This window comes from Plectropomus leopardus, chromosome 9 (genome assembly GCF_026936395.1).
Source record: "Plectropomus leopardus strain MGB_pleo_1.0 chromosome 9, ASM2693639v1, whole genome shotgun sequence".
Classification (NCBI taxonomy): Eukaryota; Metazoa; Chordata; class Actinopteri; order Perciformes; family Serranidae; genus Plectropomus; species Plectropomus leopardus.
Genome location: NC_142184.1, coordinates 37,118,621 through 37,141,044, shown reverse-complemented (window position 1 = coordinate 37,141,044; position 22,424 = coordinate 37,118,621). Strand labels below are relative to the sequence as shown.

The 22,424-nt window shown below is 39.0% G+C and overlaps 1 protein-coding gene across 1 annotated transcript in view; it reads right to left on the bottom strand.

Moving 5' to 3' along the window:
* The window catches only part of clcn6 (Cl-/H+ antiporter 6), a 30,112-nt gene that overhangs the window by 7,007 nt on the left and 681 nt on the right, over positions 1-22,424 (bottom strand). Inside the window, exons 2-20 of the mRNA XM_042492075.2 lie at positions 22,101-22,217; positions 20,553-20,612; positions 20,345-20,410; positions 18,961-19,026; positions 18,800-18,866; positions 15,235-15,341; positions 14,197-14,323; positions 12,988-13,055; positions 12,434-12,492; positions 12,185-12,317; positions 10,929-11,042; positions 8,961-9,127; positions 8,686-8,797; positions 6,855-6,984; positions 6,170-6,323; positions 4,431-4,587; positions 4,126-4,232; positions 3,437-3,623; positions 2,113-2,273 (exon numbers count right to left, since the gene is read on the bottom strand). Coding sequence (XP_042348009.1) covers positions 2,113-2,273; positions 3,437-3,623; positions 4,126-4,232; positions 4,431-4,587; positions 6,170-6,323; positions 6,855-6,984; positions 8,686-8,797; positions 8,961-9,127; positions 10,929-11,042; positions 12,185-12,317; positions 12,434-12,492; positions 12,988-13,055; positions 14,197-14,323; positions 15,235-15,341; positions 18,800-18,866; positions 18,961-19,026; positions 20,345-20,410; positions 20,553-20,612; positions 22,101-22,175 — 2,117 coding nt within the window. The 5' untranslated portion in view covers positions 22,176-22,217. The remainder of the gene's footprint in view (positions 1-2,112; positions 2,274-3,436; positions 3,624-4,125; positions 4,233-4,430; positions 4,588-6,169; positions 6,324-6,854; positions 6,985-8,685; positions 8,798-8,960; positions 9,128-10,928; positions 11,043-12,184; positions 12,318-12,433; positions 12,493-12,987; positions 13,056-14,196; positions 14,324-15,234; positions 15,342-18,799; positions 18,867-18,960; positions 19,027-20,344; positions 20,411-20,552; positions 20,613-22,100; positions 22,218-22,424) is intronic.

The following is a 22,424-nucleotide window of genomic DNA, read 5'->3' as shown; positions in this document are numbered from 1 at the left end:
AGTGTTTTTGCAGAACGCAATGATGTCACAATTGACCTTTTGGATATAAAATGTCAGAACTTTATCATTATATCCTTTTAGATATTTGTGTAAATTTTTGAGCATGCGACTTTTGGCCAAAAACATGTTTTATGAGGGAAATTCCCTCTCGGAGTTCTACAGATATTGTGTTCACGAGAATGCAACAGATGCAAGGTCACAGTAACCTTGACCTTTGAACACCAAAAATCTAATCAGCTCATCATCGAGTCTTGAAGCAGTTCCCTCATGGTGTTCTTGGGATATTGCTTTCACAAAAACGAGAAGAATGCAAGATCTGCAGTATATATGTATGTATGCATGGGCAACCTGAAAACATAATGCCTAAAAATGAAGTTTTTCAGTTGAACATTAAATATCTTAACATTATACCATATTCAGTTGGATATATATCAAAAGGGATTAGAAAATTATTGGATTCTTTTTTATTCATGTTACACACTGCGTCCCACGTCCAAACTTATTGGAAATGAGGCTGTATTATAGAACAGTGCTCATAATGATCACAACTGCAATGATAAACTTCATTTAGGTTTGGTTCATACATGACATATGGAAAAACTGTCAAACTACAGTCATTGTATGTTTTGTTACTTTATTTCCATGATCCTTTGCTTTGTGGTAAACTGTCTCCTTCCAGCCAGCTACCTGAGGCTGCCACTGCATGCACACTGAAATCATGACAATGTAGTCTCCTCAAACCTGACCACAAACTGCCAAAAAGGAGCCAAAAAGATGCAGTGGTAAAACCTGACGTTCCCCAGGCAGGCCCTGAGCCGTCAACAAACAGACAACGACAAACAGTCATGGCTGCTGGTGATGGAGACAGAAAACAAACGTGCACAGGGAAACTGTGATGTGCACTGTGACTAAAGCCACCCTCATGTGGCATAATGAAACAGCACATTATTTTTAAAAGGATTCATGTAATAAATATACAAATGACAATTAGATGATAATCTAAAAAGGCAATTTCCCCATTGTGATCATTAAAGTATTTCTGATTCTGATTCTGATACATCTTCATCAGAAATAAAGAAAAAGAAAAAAAACTTTTCTAATAACCATCTGCTCAGACTGATCATTTGTGATCACTATAAGTGCTAGTTTATACATTTTTGTGCTGTTTTCAACATATCAGAAAAAAACTTAAAGTAAAATGCAATGCACATTCTTATATTTGCTTTTTATTTGTGCAATACTTAACTGACAACTGAATGAAAAACATTTAATAAAAATTCTTTAGCATCTTAACTTTAATAAGTGAATTGTTTTTTAGAGATCTCTGTTGCTCTCTGCTGGACAACATGAAAACACCTCCTCACTGTGCTTTCCCTTGGGATTTGATGAAAATGTATCACAAAAAAGAATGTCACTACGAAAAACACTTTCATCATTATAAAAGATAAAAAGTTAATCAATGTCCTTTTCATAGCAAGGTTATAGCTGTAAATGTACAAGTTAAATAAAAAATGGTCCCGTTACTACGGGCAATGCCAGAAATTTAGTTATTGCTTTTTTTGTTTCCTTGCTTTGGCTTTGTTTGTTTTTTTATTGTTTGTTTCTCTTTCTGTTTTGTTTTTAACTTTAGCTTAATATATTATTATTATTATTGTTGTTGTTGTTGTTGTTGTTGTTGTTGTTGTTGTTGTTGTTGTTGTTGTTGTTACTGTTTTTTCATACTTGTATATTTCTTGTGCTCTTTTTTTTAAATTGTAAATGCCAAAGTGGGAGGTATATGCCAAATTAATTAGTAAATTTTGGGAAGTAATATTACCACTGATTATGTGCGTAGGAGTGTTGAAGATGGACATGAAAAGGCCAAAAGTATGAATTGCATGAATATGAATATGAAACATTTCCTCAGTGTTGTGTGTTGTATGTGTTGCCTTTATGTTGAATAATAACACTATAGTGATGGCACAATAATTTAAAGAGCAAAGTCTCAATTTTAGTGTGGACTGTACAGCACTACAGTATACAGTACTACTGTACTATACAGTGTATTACCTGTGTGTTTGTGTGTGTGTGTGTGTGTGTGTGTGTGTGTGTGTGTGTGTGTGTGTGTCATACCTCCTCTCCAGCATCTGCTGCAGCAGGTCCTCTCCCTCCTCTGCCGGCTCCACCACAGCGTTCTGTTCATCACAAACATTCCTCAGCTCGCTGGATGGGTACGACTTCATGGACTGGCAGCGCCGCCGCTGTTCCCCGGCACGGGACACAACACTGGATTTCTACATGCAGCAAGTTTACACTGATTAATCAGTTTGTGGTGGTGCACACATATCTGGTTTTTGAGGCCCAGCTCCATTCTAACACTCACACACACTGAGAGGAATCTCTTACAGAAACATCCGCACATTTAATATTCATCCTGAGACAAAATCCCTGTTGTGCTTCATCACCTGCTGAGGCACATTCACATATTAGCAAAGAAATCCAAAAGGCTGCTCTTATTATGAACCCTAGAGGGTGTTAGGTGGTAAATTCATTGACTGATTTCAATAGGAAAGTAAGTAAATTGTTTGTGTATCAAAAGGCTTTGAATCAAAAGGATATAATCATCTATCAGGCTAGCCTACATGTGATTTTATATTACAACATCAATATATATCTTGATCAAATATATTCTCTGGAAATGTAACTGCTCTTGTGATAAAGCCACGAAGCAGTCAGGAAGAAATGCCTATCTCCCTCTCTCTCTCTCTTTATATATATATATATATATATATGAATGGTATAGCAAAATCTGAGAAAACCAGAAAATGTCTGTTGTCACATGTCACCACGTTATATGTTATCATGTTGCCTCTTATCACTCTGAAACTTATGGGGGGAAAAAATCTAATTGTGTTTTAGAATTCAGCAGATGATTGTGCTGTTTCTTCTCCACAGAGTGAGTGACATGCTACATTTGGAGTGAAATGCAGTGCTGCTTGTGTAGCTGGGACATACTAAGCTAAGGGGAGGATGGAGGCAGGTGATTGTCCCTGTAATAGACAGAGCTAAATAAACTGGGGTCGGTCCACTGCTGCTGGCACTACACATAGTCCTCTACCTGTATCCACTGGTTACCCGGCTGAACACGCCTCTACAAGTATGAGCTATGAAACTAGTTCAGGTAAAAAAAAGGAAAAAAGAAAGATGAAAAGACAAGGAGAGAAGGTTAGTAACAGGACAGAAGTTTGATAACAGCGAGAACACACATAGGCAGATGTTTTATGCTCCTGCTGTGGCCGTATAGTGTACATTGTTGCTCAGCTGGCAGCATCAACAGAGACATGCTGCAAATCCACAAGGTCACTCCTGTCTGCTGACATGTCTTGATGTGGGACACTCCCCCTCTTCTGGATACAAGGCATTGTGGGTTATAAATGTGAAGTGGCTCAGGATGTACCTTGAAGCGGATGTTGTTGCTGACCAGGATGTTGCCCTTCATGAAGTCCCGCTCGTTCTGCCGGTTTTCAGTAACCACAGGGAAGGCGTGGTATACGGTGGTGCGCAGGATGCTGACCAGAGACTGGATCCGGGTGTGGGGGTACACATAGGTCAAGTTGGGCTCCATGATGTCACTGGCTGTCAGCCTTGATGACACACACAAGTGACAGAAACACACAAAGGAGGAGCACTGTCAGAGGTCGCCCAGGATGGGTCTTTAAAGGAGACACTGTGATGCTTGTTTGGTGATTTGGTGGCGAGGTTCACAGACTGAGATCACAGAGAATTCATGACTAAACACAGCAGCTCAAATATCCTGCACAGAGTAGATGATGACTCCCAAAGTTGTATTCATTTGTCTATAAAGATCCAGAAGTCATCATGTATACTGCACAAGTTTATTAAGCATCCAGTAGTGCTAAATAAATTTTGATTTGTCTGTTTTATGTGATGAAAAAGCTACTACTGACAGACTAATAATATCACTCAGTGGAAATGCAGTCATCTCGCAATTGTGATTTATCGACATTTCAATAATATTGCAGCATAGGGACACCATCAGTCTACTTAAAGAGTGCAGATGGAACAGATACCTGCTGCCTTCAGATGCTGTAACGAGAGTCACCAGAGTATAACTACAAATCTTACTTGTCCATTTCCACCTCAGTCTCCCACTCCAGCAGCGGCACTCCTCTCAGCTGGATGTGGATGTCATAGATGCCCTTGTTGAAGAAGTCTCCAGTCCACTTGGCAACCTGATAAACAACACGAAACTAAGTACCACATGAACCGATCAGGAAATACATGACAGGATCATACACACGACTGGACTCATCAACACGTCTCTTCACCTCTCAGGACAAACAGGAAGTCATTTCACAGAATCCTATTCATTCCGTAACAGCCCATGGCTGATGTAATAATGGTAGAAGATATAGACTGTGACAGTATACCATGAGAGTGATCATGATGGGCAGCCCGTATGTGATTTCATTGGTGGACTCAATGAGGATGACAGTCAGGCTGATGGTCATTCTGACCACGCCTCCCAGGAAGGCCGCTGCTCCAATGAGAGCGAAGGTCCCTGAGTAGATGTCCATTCCCATTTTCCTAACAGAGGACAGACACACAGTGAGAAGCAGGATCACTCCAGTCTGTGTGTGACAGCACAGGAAGTGAAAAAGACTAAGAGAGAAAAAAAAAATCCAGTCAGCAGATTCCACCATGTGGACTGTGGATTTGTACCACCAGCAGAGATGTTACTTCTTTATGGGCTTCTGTTAACTTTCTCCTCAACACTTTAAAACCTGAGCAAATTGGCTTGAGTTCTTTCAAAAGCATGGGCAGTAGGCAATATGCAACTTAACAAGAAATTAGTAAAAACTTACAAGAAAACTTACTCAAAATAAGAAGCAACAAAAAAAAGTTAAAACATAAACAAGAAAATGACCATACATATGCATTTCTATATACACGTGTGTGTGTGTGTGTGTGTGTGTGTGTGTGTATGTGTGTACCAGCAAAACAAAACTGATATTAATCCAGTTAAAGGGTTAAAGTAGAAGTTTAACAGCTTGAGAAGTGTGTATTCGGGTTCTTTATTTTCGTGTGTTAAGTATGAAGCTGGAGTCAGGATATGGTTAGCCTAGCTTAGCATAAGGACCCAGGAGGACGCAGGAGGATGCAGGAGGAAGCAGGAGTTCACACTGCTTGCAATCTAACCTTTAAAATGAGTTGAAAACTCTTCATTTAATGCAAGAATATTTTTTTTGGCCTCACAAGCTAACGTGTCAGCTAACACATATCCAGCAGACACAAAGCAACAGCATTCATTTCTCTGCAGCTGCTAAATGCTGCACTGTGTTTACGAGCAGTGCTGCTGCCAGCACATTTGATGCTCAAGGCAAGCCTACACTCCCAAATATTCATGCACATTTTAATATGTGCAAATTTGCTTTCAGTACTAGCAACATGTTGGAGCCTACATGTGTTATAATAACCAAATCAATCAATTATCAATGAACAATCAATAAATAATCTCAAAACAAAATGTACAAATTCACTTTCTTATTGAACTAGGGATGCACCAATTTTGTAATTCTGGGCCCATACCAAGGTTTAAAATAACTATTTGGACAATAGCCTATACTGATTTTTCTGTTTTTGTTTATTTTGTTTTTATTTATTCTTATTTTGTGCCATGAAAAAAAATACACTATAGTACACATCTACACAACTTTGTCTCCAAAAATTTTTTTTTATAAGATTACATTGAACACATCATGAGAACATTATAATTTATCTACACCCAATACTCATATTTTTTAACAGAGCTTGACGCATCATAAAGTAACGCATTGTAACCTCCATTAGATGTTAGTTGTGGCCACCAGCTGCTTAGAGCTGATGTTAACTGGCTCTCCTGCTTGTTTCTTTTTTTAATTTTCTCTCTCTCCACATATAACCTCTGACATCCACTTGACTCTGCTATAACTTTGATGTTACCCATCAAAGATTGAATCAGTTGTTGGTCAGATTGTGATGACTTTTTCTTTTTTTTCTGGGCTCTGTTTTCAAAATACAAATACAAAATACAAATCTAAATCATTTTGATATTCATGACATTCCATAGCCACCCAAGGGGGACAGCCAAACCTCGGTCATTTGAACATTAGGAGAACATTGTTCTTACACTTTGAGGATGTTGGCAACCAGACGTCCAAAAGCTGCCCCACAGAGCAGTGAGGGGACGAAGAGGCCACTGGGTACAGACACACCGTAGGTCCAGCACGCCAACAGAAAGTAGAGCAGGAAGAAGACGGACAGAGTCACAGGGCTGAAGGTGCCTGACAGGAAGAACAGGGGGTAGCTGGTCATTACAGAATGTTCTCTACAAGCCTCTTAGAACCAACACTCAGAGAGAGACTAGAACAGAGGACACCAGGGAAACACCAGTAATGTTGCAAATTGAATTTATGTTTTTTATTAACTTAATGAAATCTTTATATTTTACAGGCTTCGCAATTTCCCTTTAGAAATATGCACTTTTGTAATCCTTTCAATTACTGTTACTTGGCTTTACCACTAGACAAGCTCTATTGTGAACACATAACATCTGAAGATGCGATAAACAGTTTGCAAGATATGAACTAAAATGTATTTGATTTTATTGAAGTGTCTTCAAAATGTAATCTAATAATTCAAACTAAACACCATTTATGCTTGGACCCCACCCAAAAAACCTACTGGCAAAATAAAAAACACAGAAATGAAAATTAAACAGTCTTTACGTGAAAGGAGATTTAAGGGGGGGATTTCAAAATGAATTAACTAACGAGTACGCACGCGTGTGCATGTGTGCGTGTGTGTTGTCTCACCCTCCTGGTGGAAGAGCTGGTGGATGGCTGCCTCCTGTGGGTTGAAGAAAAGCGTGGCCATGTCATTGTAGGTCTTGTTAGTGCAGAAGAACTGGCGGATGGTTGAGTTGATGTCCTCACTGCCGGACAGCTGCAAACAGACTTACACATTAATATGATGTCATAAATACATGATGCCGAGAGTCTGCTGGGACTGTGTTTCTGCAACGCTCACCAAGTTCAATTTCATACTATTCAAGACCAAATTTAGACCACACTGAATTCCGCCTTCAAATGTCCCAAAGTCAAGTCAAGTCAATTTTATTTATAAAGCCCATTATCATAAAGCACAATTTGCCTCAGAGGGCTTTACAGAGTACAACATCCCTCTGACCTTAAACCCTCACATTGACTAATGAAAAAAAAACCCAAAAAAACCTTTAACGGGGAAAAAATGGTAGAAACCTCAGGAGGAGCAACTGAGGAGGGATCCCTTTTTCAGGACCTACAGACATTTCAGATCTTACTGCACAGACTGGAACACTTAATTTGCCCTAAAGGAATGGCACTAGCCTGCTTTAAGTCATACATATCAGATCGTTCCCAATTTGTTCACATCAATGATCAACCCTCCACACATACTAAGGTCTGCTTCGGAGTGCCACAGGGTTCTGTGCTTGGACCAATCCTTTTTACTTTATATATGCTTCCTCTAGGCAACATAATTAGAAAACACTCTATAAATTTCCATAGTTGTGCTGACAATACGCAATTATATCTATCTATGAAACCAGATGAAACTGATCAGCTATCTAGACTTCAAACATGTCTTAAGGACATAAAAGCCTGGATGAGCCATAATTTCCTGATGCTGAATTCAGACAAAACTGAAGTTATTGTTCTTGGCCCCAAACACCTCAGAAGCTCTTTTTCTAACGATGTAATTTCTCTAGATGGCATTACCTTGGCTTCTAGCACAACTGTAAAGAAACTCTGAAACTGCACGTCTGTCCGTCCTGGAAGAGGGATCCCTCATCATCCTCTACTGCTCTTCCTGAGGTTTCTTCCTTTTTTTTCCCCGTTACAGGTTTTTTTTTTCAGGAGTTTTTCCTTGGGTGATGTGAGGGTCTAAGGGCAGAGGGATGTCGTACACTGTAAAGCCCTCTGAGGCAAACCATGTTTTGTGATAATGGGCTCTATTAATAAAACTGACTTGACTTGACTTGACTTGACAGACATGCAATAGATGTAATAAAGAACAATTAGATTACAGTAGATGACAAAATGACATATAGTAAAGAGAAAGAGACAGAAGAGAAAGAGAGAGGAAGAGAGGGGGAGAGTCCTAAAAATGTCCTAATGTCCTAGTAATGTCCTAAATTCCTAGATGTGTCTTAAAATCCTAGAAATGTCCTAAAATCCCAGAAACATCCTAAAATCCCAGAAATATCCTAAATTCCTATGAATTTCCTAAATCCTGGAAATGCCCTAAAACAGGGCATCCTAGGATCCTCAAAACATCCTACAATCCAAGTCCTTAAATCCTAGAAATGTCCTAAGATCCTACAAAAAACATCCTTAAAGGAGTTCCTAAAAATATCTTTTTGCTAAAATTAGCACTTGTCCATTGTGAGATAAGACATGTAGTACTTACATTACTAACTAGAGGAGGCACAAGATGAGATTTTTGCAAATTAAACGTAAGACTATTTACCCTATAAGGCCTTTTTATGGAGGCAAAAGAATTCAGTGCAATTGAGGACTTGAGGAGGACTGGAGTCAGCCTCTGAAGAGTCAGCCAGTGTCCTTGTGCACAGTTCTGTTAATGATGGAGCAAAGAGCTGATACTTACCGTGGTGTTATGGGTTGTAGGGGAGGACAGGTCACGACATTCGCCCAACAGTATGGAAGCTGCAAATATCACCACCGTTGTCACCATGGCAACCAGCAGACTCTCTAGAACTCTGGTAAGAGTGCAGACATCAGATCAACTTCTGTCATTACGTGCTTGAAAGGAAATTCGTGTCACCTTTTGACATTAAAGCAATATTTAGGACAGATAGTATGTGTGGCTGACAGGCATGATGTTGGACTGTTCCCTGTGTGCACACATGATGTAGCAGTCACCTGATAAACTTGGCCTTGGGGTGGATATGTCTGATGCGATACTTGGCCAGGCCCTTGTTCATGTAGTTGAAGAGCGCCCCTAGCAGGCCGCCCACCACCCCCATCAGGACAAAGAAGGCCAGGTCCACTGCTGTCCACAGGTGGCAGTTCTTGTCTCCCTCTGAACACTGACGAGCACGTAGGTTCTCAGTAGAGTTACACGCATAAATGACTTTGCTCACATATAAGATCAGGCTGACAACCAATTATAACAAGTTATAACAAGTTCACAGACTTGCAAAAGCCTCTGAATTTAGAGAGGGGACACAGAATGATAAAAAGGGACACATTTAGAAGTAAAAAAAATACAAAATCCATAACTTCCCCTTTCTTTGTATCTTTTCATTTACTTCAAATACATTATATTACATATTTGAGGAAGGCTCTGTTAAACCAAACTGGCAGAAGGTGAATTCTGATATGTTTATGTCTCACTGTTTTCTGTGGTCTTTGTTTGTATGCTTTGTTAAAACTTAGCGAACACTTTGTAAAAGTCACCTGGGTCTACCTTTAAGAGGAGGGCATTATGTGACAGAGACATGTTTTAAGGTTTTCTTTTCTACTGTCACTGGAATGAATACTGAACTCAGAAGTATCTTTAGTTGACTATTTATTTATCCGATTTATTAGGGCACAGTTGGACATGGACTTGACATCATTTATGTTTGTTAAGTTTGTATATATTTGTTTATTTATGTTTAATCAGCTGATGTATTATAAGAGAAAGTAATAAGGGGAAAAAAGAGGAGGTGGTGTCAGCAGTCTGCATTGTGGAGGCTGGTAGTACAGAAGTTCCAAATACTTTTTTTGCTGAAGGATTCAATGGCGAATTGTGGATTATTCATTAGTAGCTGTTGTGGATTACTGCACACCAGGACTGATTCTGCCAACAGGACGTGTGGTGACATTGCGTGGCTTCGTATGGTCTGAACTACAGCATCTCATCACGCTTCAACCGGCCTCGCCAAGAGGAGCTTTTTTTCCATTTTTGGTTCCTTTTTCCTTCTTTTGACTACTTTTGGGACGATAAGGGGATTGGACTTTGTCAAGTGACAATTTTGGAAACTTTGGGGACTATTAGGGACTTTGGGTTTGGGGATTATTGGGCTGGATAATTGTTTAATTTGTTTAAAGTGTCGGCAGCTGCACCTGCTATGGTTTCCTGTTATCATCGCCTGTCAGCAGGGGCGATTTAATTTGACTCATTTAATAAGAATTACTAAGAATAATGTATGATTTAAGAAACAAGTCGACTGTCTAAAACACCTGTAACCTGCTTAGTAGCATGTATACCTTTTTTTAAGAGGTCAAAGAGCTCCAGCAACACTTGCAGTTTGTGGAACAACTTTATTAGACTGACGTGTTTTGGCTTGTGGCCTTCCTCAGGGTCATCATCTTCGTCACAATGACCCTGAAGAAGGCCACAAGCCAAAGCAGATTGGTCTGATAAAGTTGTCTCAAACTACAAGTGTTGCGGGGGTCTTTGACCTCTTCTAGACTCTTTTCATTCTCTGTGCACCTTGGAAGTTGGTGAAGGTGTGCCTAAAACCTCCACTCTGCTTCTACAGTACCTTTTTTTAGGTGAACTGTTACAACTTTCCTAATTTGTCACCTTTTTGTACTTTGTTGCACTGCATTAATGTGACATGAATGTTTAAAAATCTGAGGGGAGGGCGTGTGCTGTGTCCTGTAATGAAATCTAGACTGAAACAGTTCAAATAGATCATTGGAGATGGGGGGCTTTGAGGTAAGAGGTAACGACACTTTCTAATATTTTAGGCTGGGTTTTTTAAAATTAAATATTGTTGAGTTGACAATAGCCTTTATTTTATTTTTCAAAAAACTGTTTTTTTGCTATCAGTAAAAACATTAAGAATAACACATATACTGTATCAAATGAAGAGACTGCTTCAGTTATGGACTCTTTACCTTGAACTCTCCAAAGTTGAGCAGACCAGGCAGCTGGAAGGAGCCCCACTTGTTGAAGTTGATCCCCGAACGGAAGAAGTTGAGAGTGAAAGTGGCTGACATCGAGCAGAAGAGCTAAAACAAAATGAAACAGAAGAGCTGAGGAAGGGAAGGAGTTAATCATACATCATGTTATGTATGGTCTAACTGTAAAACACAGCCTCTCACTGACATACTGAGGCAGACATTACTTGTGCTACTAATCACTGGAAAGCTTCCCTCTTTACAAATGTGAATCCAATAATACATTCTTATTCAGATGTGATTAAGGAATGCATTACTAAAGCAGCTGATCATTGGTTCAGTGTTGGCCACATATGCTGACTTGTTCTTGTCACCTGGTGATGGCCCTTACATGGACTCATTTCAACTGACTGATTAAAAAGAACGTAATTGAATGTGAATGTGCATCAGTATGGATGCTTGAGAGAACTTGAGCAACCATTTCATGCAACAACTTGTGATGAAAATAGGTCAGCACCTCAACATCCCTGCAAGTATCCTCTATACTACATACATCTACAACTACTGACATGTCTTTTTTTTTACCTCACATCTGTCATACCATTACCACTAAGCCATTTTATTTTTTTCTGAAATATGTATTACCATTTTTTATTATCACTATATGTTCTATTGTTATTATTAATTGGATTTTTGTTATTATTAATAGTATTGTCATTTTATTATTTTATTTCATTGTAGTTCATAGTTTTTTCTCCTTGCACATACACACACACAATTACACACATAAATATGGTTGCCATATTTGACAGATTTTACCAAATTTAACTGTTTTTGCCAGATATTATTATTGCAAATATTTGTCAGTTTTTTGTTGGGTTTTTTGTTTTCTCTGATTACTTTTCCCTGTTCATACCGTGGTTGTACCTGTAAATCCGCTAATGTTTCACTCTTTTTGTTCTGTCTTTATGCATCAATAAAAAAAAAGAAAAAGAAAATAGCATAGTACAGATGGGATTGTTGTATATAGCATCTTTGTGATTAATCTGATGTACATCGCACAAGCCTGTGTGCAGCATGTGACTAGCTGGTGCTACTGGCATCAGCTCATTGAATAAATGAATAAATACAGTACTTCTTTAGTGACACTTGGACCGACCAGCGCTGCTTGTGTGGCTACAAAAACGATAGAGTCAGCGGAAAGAACACAAATGTTTCAACCGTCTTAGTTTTCACTGAATACAGTAACGTACCACTTTCCAAGTGAGGGCCTGGTTCCAGAAGGAGGAGCCCTCCTCCAGACTGAAGAGCATGCCACCGATCGGAGCACCAAAGGCAGCAGCCACTCCAGCAGCAGCCCCCGCTGATACAAAGTCTCGCTTGTCCCTGAAAAACAGTCAAAACTACACCATGAGCTGTGCTTCACAATATTTGCTCCCCCTGTCAGAGAAGCAGTAAACAGTGCACAGTCTTTGATAATCAGAGTGTGCACGCAGCCATACCGGTCACTGCGGAAGTATGGAAAGTCCAGTTTGATCCTCTTGAAAGTGATGCTCTGAAACTAATAGAGGGACAAAACATCTGAAGAGCAAGCTGAAGCCATGATGTGAGTCACATATATTTATCTATCTATATCTATATATATAAATATATATATAAAGAGAGAGAGAGAGAGAGATAAAATAAGACATATGAATCCTATAATCACTGTATATAAGAATATAAAAAATAGAAACATTACTGTAATTTAATTTTTTTTTTAGACATCTATTGCACATCTGCCCCTCCTGAAGGAGGGATCCCCCCTCAGTCGCTCTTCCTGAGGTTTCTACCATTTTTCCCCCATTCTAAGGGTTTTTTGGGGGGAGTTTTTCATTGATGTGAGGTTCTAAGGACAGAGGGATGTCGTATGCTGTAAAGCCCTTTTAGAAAAACTGTGATTTGTGATAATTCACTTTCTAAATAAAATTGAATTGAATAAAAAAAATTGTAATGTCAATATAAGCAGTATACTCATTGTTATTGTCACTGATTGTTGATGTGGTGTTGAGAGTACCTGAGGAAGACCAGCTCCCACAATAGCTCCGCTGTGTATCATCGGACCCTCTTTCCCTACAAACAGACCTGAGTGGACAGACAGACAGACAGACAGACAGACAGACAGACAGACAGACAGACAGACAGACAGACAGACAGACAGACAGACAGACACACACACACACACACACACACACACACACACACACACACACACACACACACACACACACACACAAAGAGTGCGTCAGAGGTGTCCATCCATCTGCAGTATATCAGTGATGGTTCTGTTTGATGACTCACTGTTATTTACTCTTCAGTAACATATCCTGATAAATGACACTGTACTCCAATGTTAGCTAAAGGTCACAGCTGATATGGTGGCTCTACATTATCATTTCTTGTGTGCTTAACTTGGCACGAATGGTTACTGCTTCACAACTGGACATAGATTTTCACAAAAGTCTTTCTTGTGACTGGGTGAGTAATTGTTTAACCTTATCATTGATGTCATTTGTCCATAACATTTATTCAGACATTTAGACATTTTTTTCTAGGACTGTGTATCTTTCATACACATTTGCAAACTTGTCTTAATGGAAGAAATACCCACATCTTTACTTCAGTAAAAGTACCACTACAACATGAAAAAGTACAAGTAAAAGTCCTGCATTCGAAATCCTAGTGTGACTACATAAGTATAATAAGCTTCGTGTAGTTAAAACATTGGGAGTAAAAGTACAAACTTATTCTCAGCTTCTTGTATTTAAATGTGCAGTTCATGTACAGTTTTGGGGTCCGTTGGATGAACTGCCAAATTCTCAGAAACAACACTGGAGATGGGGTATGGGAGAGAAATTAACATTCAAATCTCATCAAACGCTCTGGTGGACATTCCTGCAGTCAGTAGCAAATGGCACGCTCCATCTGTGGCAGTATGTTGTTACCAAACATCACAATTTAGTGTTTCCTTTTATTGTGACAATTACAAGGTAGTAGTGCTCACTTACATGCATTTTAACACATCTGGGAACAAAATTTGAGAGAAATATCGATAGAGTGCATAAAAAGTCTTTGATCTTTAACTTTAACCTTTAAAATGGAAGCAAAAACAAGTGTTGCATTTCAATTTTTGTTCAGTGTTTCCAGTACCTTTAAATATTTATTGATTGATAGGAACTGCGCTGCTTATCACATGTACACTTTTAGTTTTGGACTCAGGCTTTACCTCCAGCCACACTGAACAGGACTCCAGTAGCTTTGCAGAGAAAAGTTCGCAGCCGGACGATTCCTGGAATCTTTACTCCGTTCAAGTAACTTTTGATTTCTGGGATCCCTGAACCTGCAGCAACTGGCTGGATATGGGACACCAGAACATAACATCTTAGCATCAACACATGATTGTACAGATTAGTGTATTCTCTAGTGTCACAGCAGATTTGAGTTAAAAATGAAACTACAAATACCACCAAGCCATTATATGTCTCCCTGCACCAGTAAAGTTGCACTTTACACACACACACACACACACACAGACACACACAAAACAAATATACATATATATAACTAACATATTAAGTCCACTCTAACATTTGTGCCAAATTTGAAGAAATTTCCACTCGGTGTTCTTGCGATATTGCTTTCACAAGAATTCAAGGTCTCCGTGGCATTTACCTTTGACCACCAAGAACTTTATCCTGGAACCCAAGTAAACATTTATGCCAAATTTGAAGAAATTTCTACTATATATATTATTTCTCTTTGTTTTTCTATTTTATTTTTTCCCTTTGTACTTATTTTCATCATGGGCATGGGAAGTAATGCAATTTCTATTCCTGTATGTCTAACATACATATCAGAATTGACAATAAAGTTGACTTTGACTTTTGACTTTGACATCACAATCTATTGATAAGAGGAAGAAATGGGGTCAAATACTTTCAGGCTTTAAAACTTAAAGTTAAACTGATGACATTAAGTGCACATACTGTGTGGACATAAACACCTGTCCAGGAGACAGTGTGTGTTTGTCTCGTTCTTTGATCAGGTGGGGTTGTGTCTCTACAGTGGCGAGGCCTCACGCTACAATTTCATGGTACCAATTCTGCTTCTTGACTTCTTGAGGAGTCCTTCTTACTTGAGTTTTTTCAGCATTAAAGGAGGGAACAGTGATTACCAGGTTCAGGTCCCAGTCACAGATTTTAAACACTTTTAGTAAAGAGCTCAAATTGGGATTTGAAAACCTATTGTATCTCAGCAATCTTACCTCAATGAGGATGAGCACGCTGGCGATGAAGATGAAGGTCATGTTGAAAGCCAGGAGCTCCAGCAGAGACAGAGACAGACAGCCTTTGTCACTGCACTTCTCTACAGCTGGACGTGTTAGGCTCAAGCAGAATAACCACCAACTCTGAGGACAACCCTTTCTCTTTAGGGACTTCTGTCACTGTAGCAACACAACAGCATTCACACGCAATGAAAGCGTACCTTTCACTGCTATACACTGCTTTAATCGCACAGCTTTCTAGTGGCTTTCAGTCAGAACCCACTGTAGTGAATGGAGAATGATAGCTGCCCCTCCATGTCCCACCAGGTACTACTGTGCATACAACTGTACAAAAACTTCACATTCTGCACATTACAAAAGTGCTGAAAGAATTCAGACCACAAGATAGAGAGAAGCAAGTTCAGTTGTAGACAGTTTATATCTAACTGTCTAGTAAAGATGTACAGAGTTACTGAGAGGGGGAAAAAAGAGGAGAGTTTCAAGAATAGAGCTGAAAAAAATGTTAATCGAGATAATGTTATGAGAATTAAGTCTTAAGGGTCCAGTGTGTAGGGTTTAGTGGGTGTATGTACTGGCAGAAATTAAAAATAATATTCAGAACTATGTATTCATTAGTGCATAATCCATGGATGTATAAAAAGAATCGGATACAGTGTTGGTGGCAAGGCCTCTTTCATTTCTATGGAAGTTGCTCTGTGGGGCATGACGCCAAATAGTTAAACTTCATGGGTGAAGCGGACTGCCTTGGCGTGGTTTTTACATTTTCCCTCTAGGGAACTCCAGAGCTCAACTTTTCCTGTACAAATGGGGGACACGTCAAGAGAAACTGTTTTATGAACCCAGAGGAGTTAACAGAGGGTTCTAAATTAACTTTGTTGAATCCCCAGTTAACATCTGCAAACAGGTTCTGCTTTAAAGCCACAAAAAGTGTCAGCTTTTGACACTTTCCTGCTCAAGGTGCCATGAAAGAGAACAGTTTCGTAGGGTCTCTTCCAGTTCACACCAGGGTGTTATGAAATCCAAATGAACTCCTGAGGTCATTCGGACCTACAAGAACAATCGTTTGTCACCTGTCTTTGACATAAGGACTGAAGTTTGGTAAAGAGGACTGGAGACACAACAGCCATTTTCTTTTTAAATCTCTTTGACACTTTTCTTTATACCAGTTTTTGGTCTGTAAAGACACTCTTGCATTTCGTTTTAAGTAAACTCAAAATGAATAATTCAAAGTGACTTTGTTAGACCAATGGGACTACTTTTGATTATTTCTGCAAGTTTTAATTGAGAAGGACACTCTGCGATTTGCCATCAACTCTGCCACAGATATAGAAGCAACACCTGCTGCACAAACTATCAGCATCCGTTGCCTGCCCTTAAAGACTTTGTTTAAAGACTTTTACCGGTTCGCCGAGGCGGACACCGAGGCCAGTTAAAGACCGCCGTACACCGACTCCACCTGCCCGGCCGCCGCCGCCTTTCAGCAGGTCACCTCATCTGGAAGACGCGCCGCAGCTCTCCCCTGGAGTGAAGCAACGACCTGGACCTCCCCGGAGAAGTCTAATCAGGTCGGCAAAAGTAGGCAGAATAACATCTTCTAGTGATCAGAGTTGATGTCGTATAGCGAAGCTTTAATGCCGAATTTTAAAGTCTAATTTACTGTTCAGTGCGCATCCATGCTTTAGACAGTCACGAATTTCCACCCATTATCATCCATAATTAATCATTTACATCACCTGAACATACATCACTTAGGTTCCCTTTCATGTGTTCACTGTTCTTTATATGTCATACTACTTCCTCTATATACTCATCATTTTATTAGCCTAAATAAAATATTTCATTTATCGCCAAGTCATTGTCTGTGGATATTATTTCATGAGAGAAACAAGATCAATGTATACAGGATAAATGGTACAGATTATGAGATTGATTAAAGTGATGACATGTTTTAAAACTATTATAATTTTTTTTTTCTTAAACGGAGAATGGTGCCCCTTTTACTTTGACAGGTGCAAAATCCAAATTCTGACGTAGTTATTAATAACTGCTACACAGGTATAAAATTAAAAACTAAAATTTAATTTAAAATTAACTGGATCTTCTGCATCAGTGACCCAGTAGAGGGATACAGACAACAATCTTGCGCAAGCAGAGCGGCTAATTTCTGGGTCAGCTCTCCACTAAGTTGAATAGGGATAAAGTGATTTAGGCATGCAGTTCCTCTAGACTTTCTAAATGTTATGAGGCTGAAAGGATCAAAGTCATTTTTGAGGATCCCGCTCAGCTCACAAACTTCACATTATGATGACATCAACAATTTTTAAATCACTTTTCTCTGCTCTAGAAGAGTTTTACAAATATAAAACCACCTTGGCTCAAAAAATTAAAAATACAAAGGGTAATAATTGACCTTGTTTGCAGGTGCAGGAGTCCTGACAACAGTTTTACTGATGTCTCATGATGGTGGTCTTTGTGGAAAATGCTTCATGGATTTTTTTTTTTTTTGCTGCAATACTACAAGTGGCCACTGGGAAAAATTCGCTGCAAGTCTGAGCGGCTTCTTTCCTGGGGACCTGGTCCCATGAATGTATTAGAGAGAAGTCTGGATACAGCCATGGGGGCAGGGCCTCGTTCAGGCAGAAAAAGCGTTTTTTCTGGGTTTAGATTTGTGTAAAATACCCAGTCTACTAGCACCTCACTAGCTTCAATGGCAGTCTAAAAAATTTAATCTTGCAGCTTTTTTAGACTTTCCAAATGTTATCAACCCGAATGGTTAAAATCTAGATAGTGATAGAAGTCGTTTCGCGGGGGTTTTGACGCTCACAAAAAATTATTTACCGATTTACATATTACTCTTTCTTGATGTATGTCAATGGGGAAAAGTTTTTCTAGGCCAGTGTGCATCAAGTTACCGACTGGTGCACTTCGTGGGGGCTTGAGTGGTCCTCTTTCACAGAGTTTGCCTTGTTGTTTCTACAGTATCCCAGGATGGACAAACCAAACACTGGCTCTAGATAAGTCCATTCATGTCTTTGTGTTGGCCACAGTAGTTCTCCTACACACTTAGCATATGGAAGTTTCAGTTCTGCAATGTCACCACTAGATGCCACGAAATCCTACACAGTAGACCCTTAAGGAAAAGGAAAAGTCATAAAAACACATTTTATGAGGAGAGGTTGTACTAATTTTACACAACTTTCTTGAAATATTACTACACTTATGTTGTAACGTTATGTGTATTTTTCAAATTGTTAAGAGTTTTTGTTAAATCATGATTCATTCTTAGGGATTATTCTGACTTTTCCCCAGAGAATTACTGTAGTTGTATGTTTGTATTATTATGACTTATTTTCTCTAATTCTAACATTATTCTTTAACAATTTTACAGCAGTGGGCTCCCTAACATTAGCCCCTAACACTGTCAGAAACATAACAGACTGTGCTTTGAGCATTCATTTACAGAAAAGCTTAAGTTGATCTCTGAACACTGATGTGTGAGGAAATTGAGCTGTTTCAAATTTCGCAGAGGCATGCTGAAGGATACAATCACCAACCAGGGTAAATTTGATTTTGGTGAAGAGGCGCACAAAGAAATCCACAAACAGGCCCACCTGAAAGAGACATGAAGGCAACACTCTCTGCTCATCTGCAACATGTTGGAATCAAACACAGCAAAGAAAACCGCAATATCCCAGATGCACCTACCAGACCCACTGTGACTCCGATAGCGAACATCATTATCCACCGCACTGCTTCATGCTTTTTGGCTTTCTATTGACAAGAGAAAAAAAGATTTCTAAAAAACAAAAATGACAAAATATATATCAAATTACGAATTAAAAATAGATATATACTGTTTGCATAGTGGATTTGAATCTATGACTCTTATTTCTCAAACATTTCGTCAAAGCACTGAGGTGATTTTGGTCGAAATATTTAATTTTATGTTTGTCTACACCCACTGACAGCATGTCATTCATATGCTCTCAGCATCATCTATATGATATGATTGTTTCCACAGAGACTGAAGAGAGTGCATTATGTATAAATTTTGTATATTTTTATACTGTTTATTTTCTGTATATTTTTGGAACATAAATTATTCCATATTTCTGAAACATACTAAAGTAAGCATACTACCTGAGTAGTTTTCATGATAGTTTTCACGACTGTAAGACATTGTGTTTAAGTGGTTCTTTCACATCATCTATATAAACATTTACTAAACTTTATGTTTTGGATTTGGGCCCAACAAAATGAATTTAGTTTCTGTAACACTGAATGGAAGTTACTTTACTTGAGCCATTTAGGTTAGTTCATCATTCAGAACAGCACTCATTAGCACTCACTTAAAACTGTTTTCGAGGGTATAGATATATTGTTACAGGACATTGGTTGTTAATGTCATAGTCATTCTGCTTTTCCCACAACTAAGGAAGGAAAAAAAAGTTGCTGTTGCCATGTGATACTCTTGCTTTATTTATCTCTTTAAAAAAAATAAAAAATAAAATTGTATGCCTTCAATGTCAATTTTTCTGGTGGTATTGAAAACAATATCAAATATTGATATTTTTGAAGGTATTATCTTGAAGTTACAATTTCCAGCATTATGATGACACTAACAGAAACTGATGTTGCCCACAGATCAGATAGTAAAAGTCAGTTTTCTGATCAAAAGCACATGCTTGACAGACCTTTTATTGTACACATATTGGTGAATGAGAATAAAATTATGAAAAACAAGGCCTGTCCTGAAGGACTGTTTTACATTTGGCAGGCCACCAGATGTCACTGTCTTTGGTATATTAGAAGCTCCACAGCTTCAAATCTTTTCCAGCATGAATAGAGAGATGGCCAAAAAGCTCCATGAGGCCACGTTTACCATCACTATTATTATCAGAGGCCTTGTGCAGACCCGCAATCAAATACAGCACAAAGGAACAGACATGCATCTTCCACTTTTTTTCAGCATGCTACTTAAGATTCCTCCTGTTGGAGTTTTGACAAGGGGAAGACACCCAAATCAAATCCCATCTGCATGCTCTGTACACACACAAGCAATGACTCAACAACAGACACTCTGTCTCACCTTGTTGTCCATCCCCTCCAGAACCTCCACATAGGGCTCACTAATGCAGCGGTCATAATCCAAGCTCTGTTCAAGCCAAAACAAATACAGTGTAACTATTACCTGGTCAGACCAGAGACACACAACTACTGACACTTATCTGCACCAGAGGCAGCATGAATCCATCAACATTTTTTCTCTGAATGATACTTTTCCACAAGAAACTCACCTCGTAGTCTTTCCTGGGTAAAATCTCATCTTCTTCATCTCGGATTTCCCCGAGGATTGTCTTCAAGGAAAAAAGAGGGATACTATAAATACAACGTAGTTACTACACAGCACATCCAGCACAGCAGGACAGTTTAAACAGTTTAAGAGCAGAAGCCAGCAACAAACTACAAATCCATAGCTGAATGCAAACTAATGCACAACATGGACTCTTTTGGGAATTCAGCTGCAAATCGTTCTGATTTCATTCAGAAAACATGGTAAGAAGTCAATGAGCAATGTAACAACAAATGGCCCAAAAAATATAAAATAAAAATAAATATGAAATATAATAATATATTAACAATATAATATTCATTCATTCATTTATTGTCCGTAACCCCTTTTCCTCGCAAGGGTCGTGGGGGGGCTGGAGCCAATCCCGGCTGTCATCAGGCGGAAGGCGGGGTACACCCTGGACAGGTCACCAGTATATCGCAGGGCCGACCCATATAGACAGACAACACACAGTCACACCTAAGGGCAATTTAGAGTCACCAGTCAACCTGAGCTGCATGTCTTTGGACTGTGGGAGGAAGCTGGAGACCCCGGAGAGAACCCACGCAGACACAGGGAGAACATGCAGACTCCACACAGAAGGGCCCCCGTAATAATATAATATAAATTAAAAAATATAGATTTTAATTTTTTTCTCATGATTTTAAGTATGTAATTATAGGATTTTTAGGGCATTTCTTTCCTTTTTTCTTTTCTTCTTTCTTGCAAAGCTCGTTGCCTTTTTCCCAAAAAATATCAAACCAATTTTCTCAGGTTCCATGGGTTTAAATCATACGGTCTATGGTTTAAATGCTTGTGACAGCGTCTGAACGCAGCACAACATAAGTGATGTCGATCCAGGTTCTAAAGCGTTAAAGTTGACTTATTTTGCAAACACCTGACAAAGAGCATGAGCTCATGTAGCTTGAAGACATGATTTGGTCTTCAGTTAATTTAAGTAAATTGATAATCTCCACAGCAGCACTTACATTTCACAAAGCCTAAAATGAGCTGAATGGAGGATAACTTCTTGTATAAAGGGGGTAATGAAACACAGAAGTTGATGATGTAAATACATTCATGCCGAACTGAAGCAGGGATTCTGATCAGCCATTAACCGCCTGAATGGTGTTAAGAAGGTTAAGTAATTTTGTTAAAAAGAAAAGAAGCTCTTATTTGCAAGATTTTTGAATTGGACTTTGGCCAAGTTTGGTCCAGGGATTTTCTCTTCATGAGCACAGTAAGAATAGCAAAGCCGGTCCCCTGAGACCCCTGTAAGGAGGATTACTGCCTGTTTCTGGTGTCAGTTAATGCACAGTGAATAAATATAAGGTTATTGTCACTAATTTGCAGAATGTAACAAACAGCAGATCACAGTGAGTGATCAGCAGGGTGGAGCGAGCAGCTTGACTGTGGCACTGAGCAAACCTCAGCAGGAATCATCAGGGAAAATATCTCATCACATAATAATCCAAAGATCCCTGCGCTGACTTATAGTTCTGTCTATCCTCACCAGTTCCTCGGGTGTCCGTGTCTCTCCTTCTCTGCAGCAACACTGGCAACAAAAACAGTTTCCACAACACGCCATCTTCGTTGTTGTGTCATGCTGCCTTCAGGGCCAATAGTAAATCTGTCAAGATTTGAAAAGTCTAAAAGATCAACATCACTGGAAGAACCTGAACAACATATTTAGAGAGTAGTACATCGGAAAAAAATGTTTTAAAACGCTGTAGCAGTGTTGTAAAATTACATTTTAAAATATATCTTCATAACACAGTCGCTGTGTTTGGAATATTATATTTCCCAGGACATTTAACGCAGCATCAGCGGCTCCCTA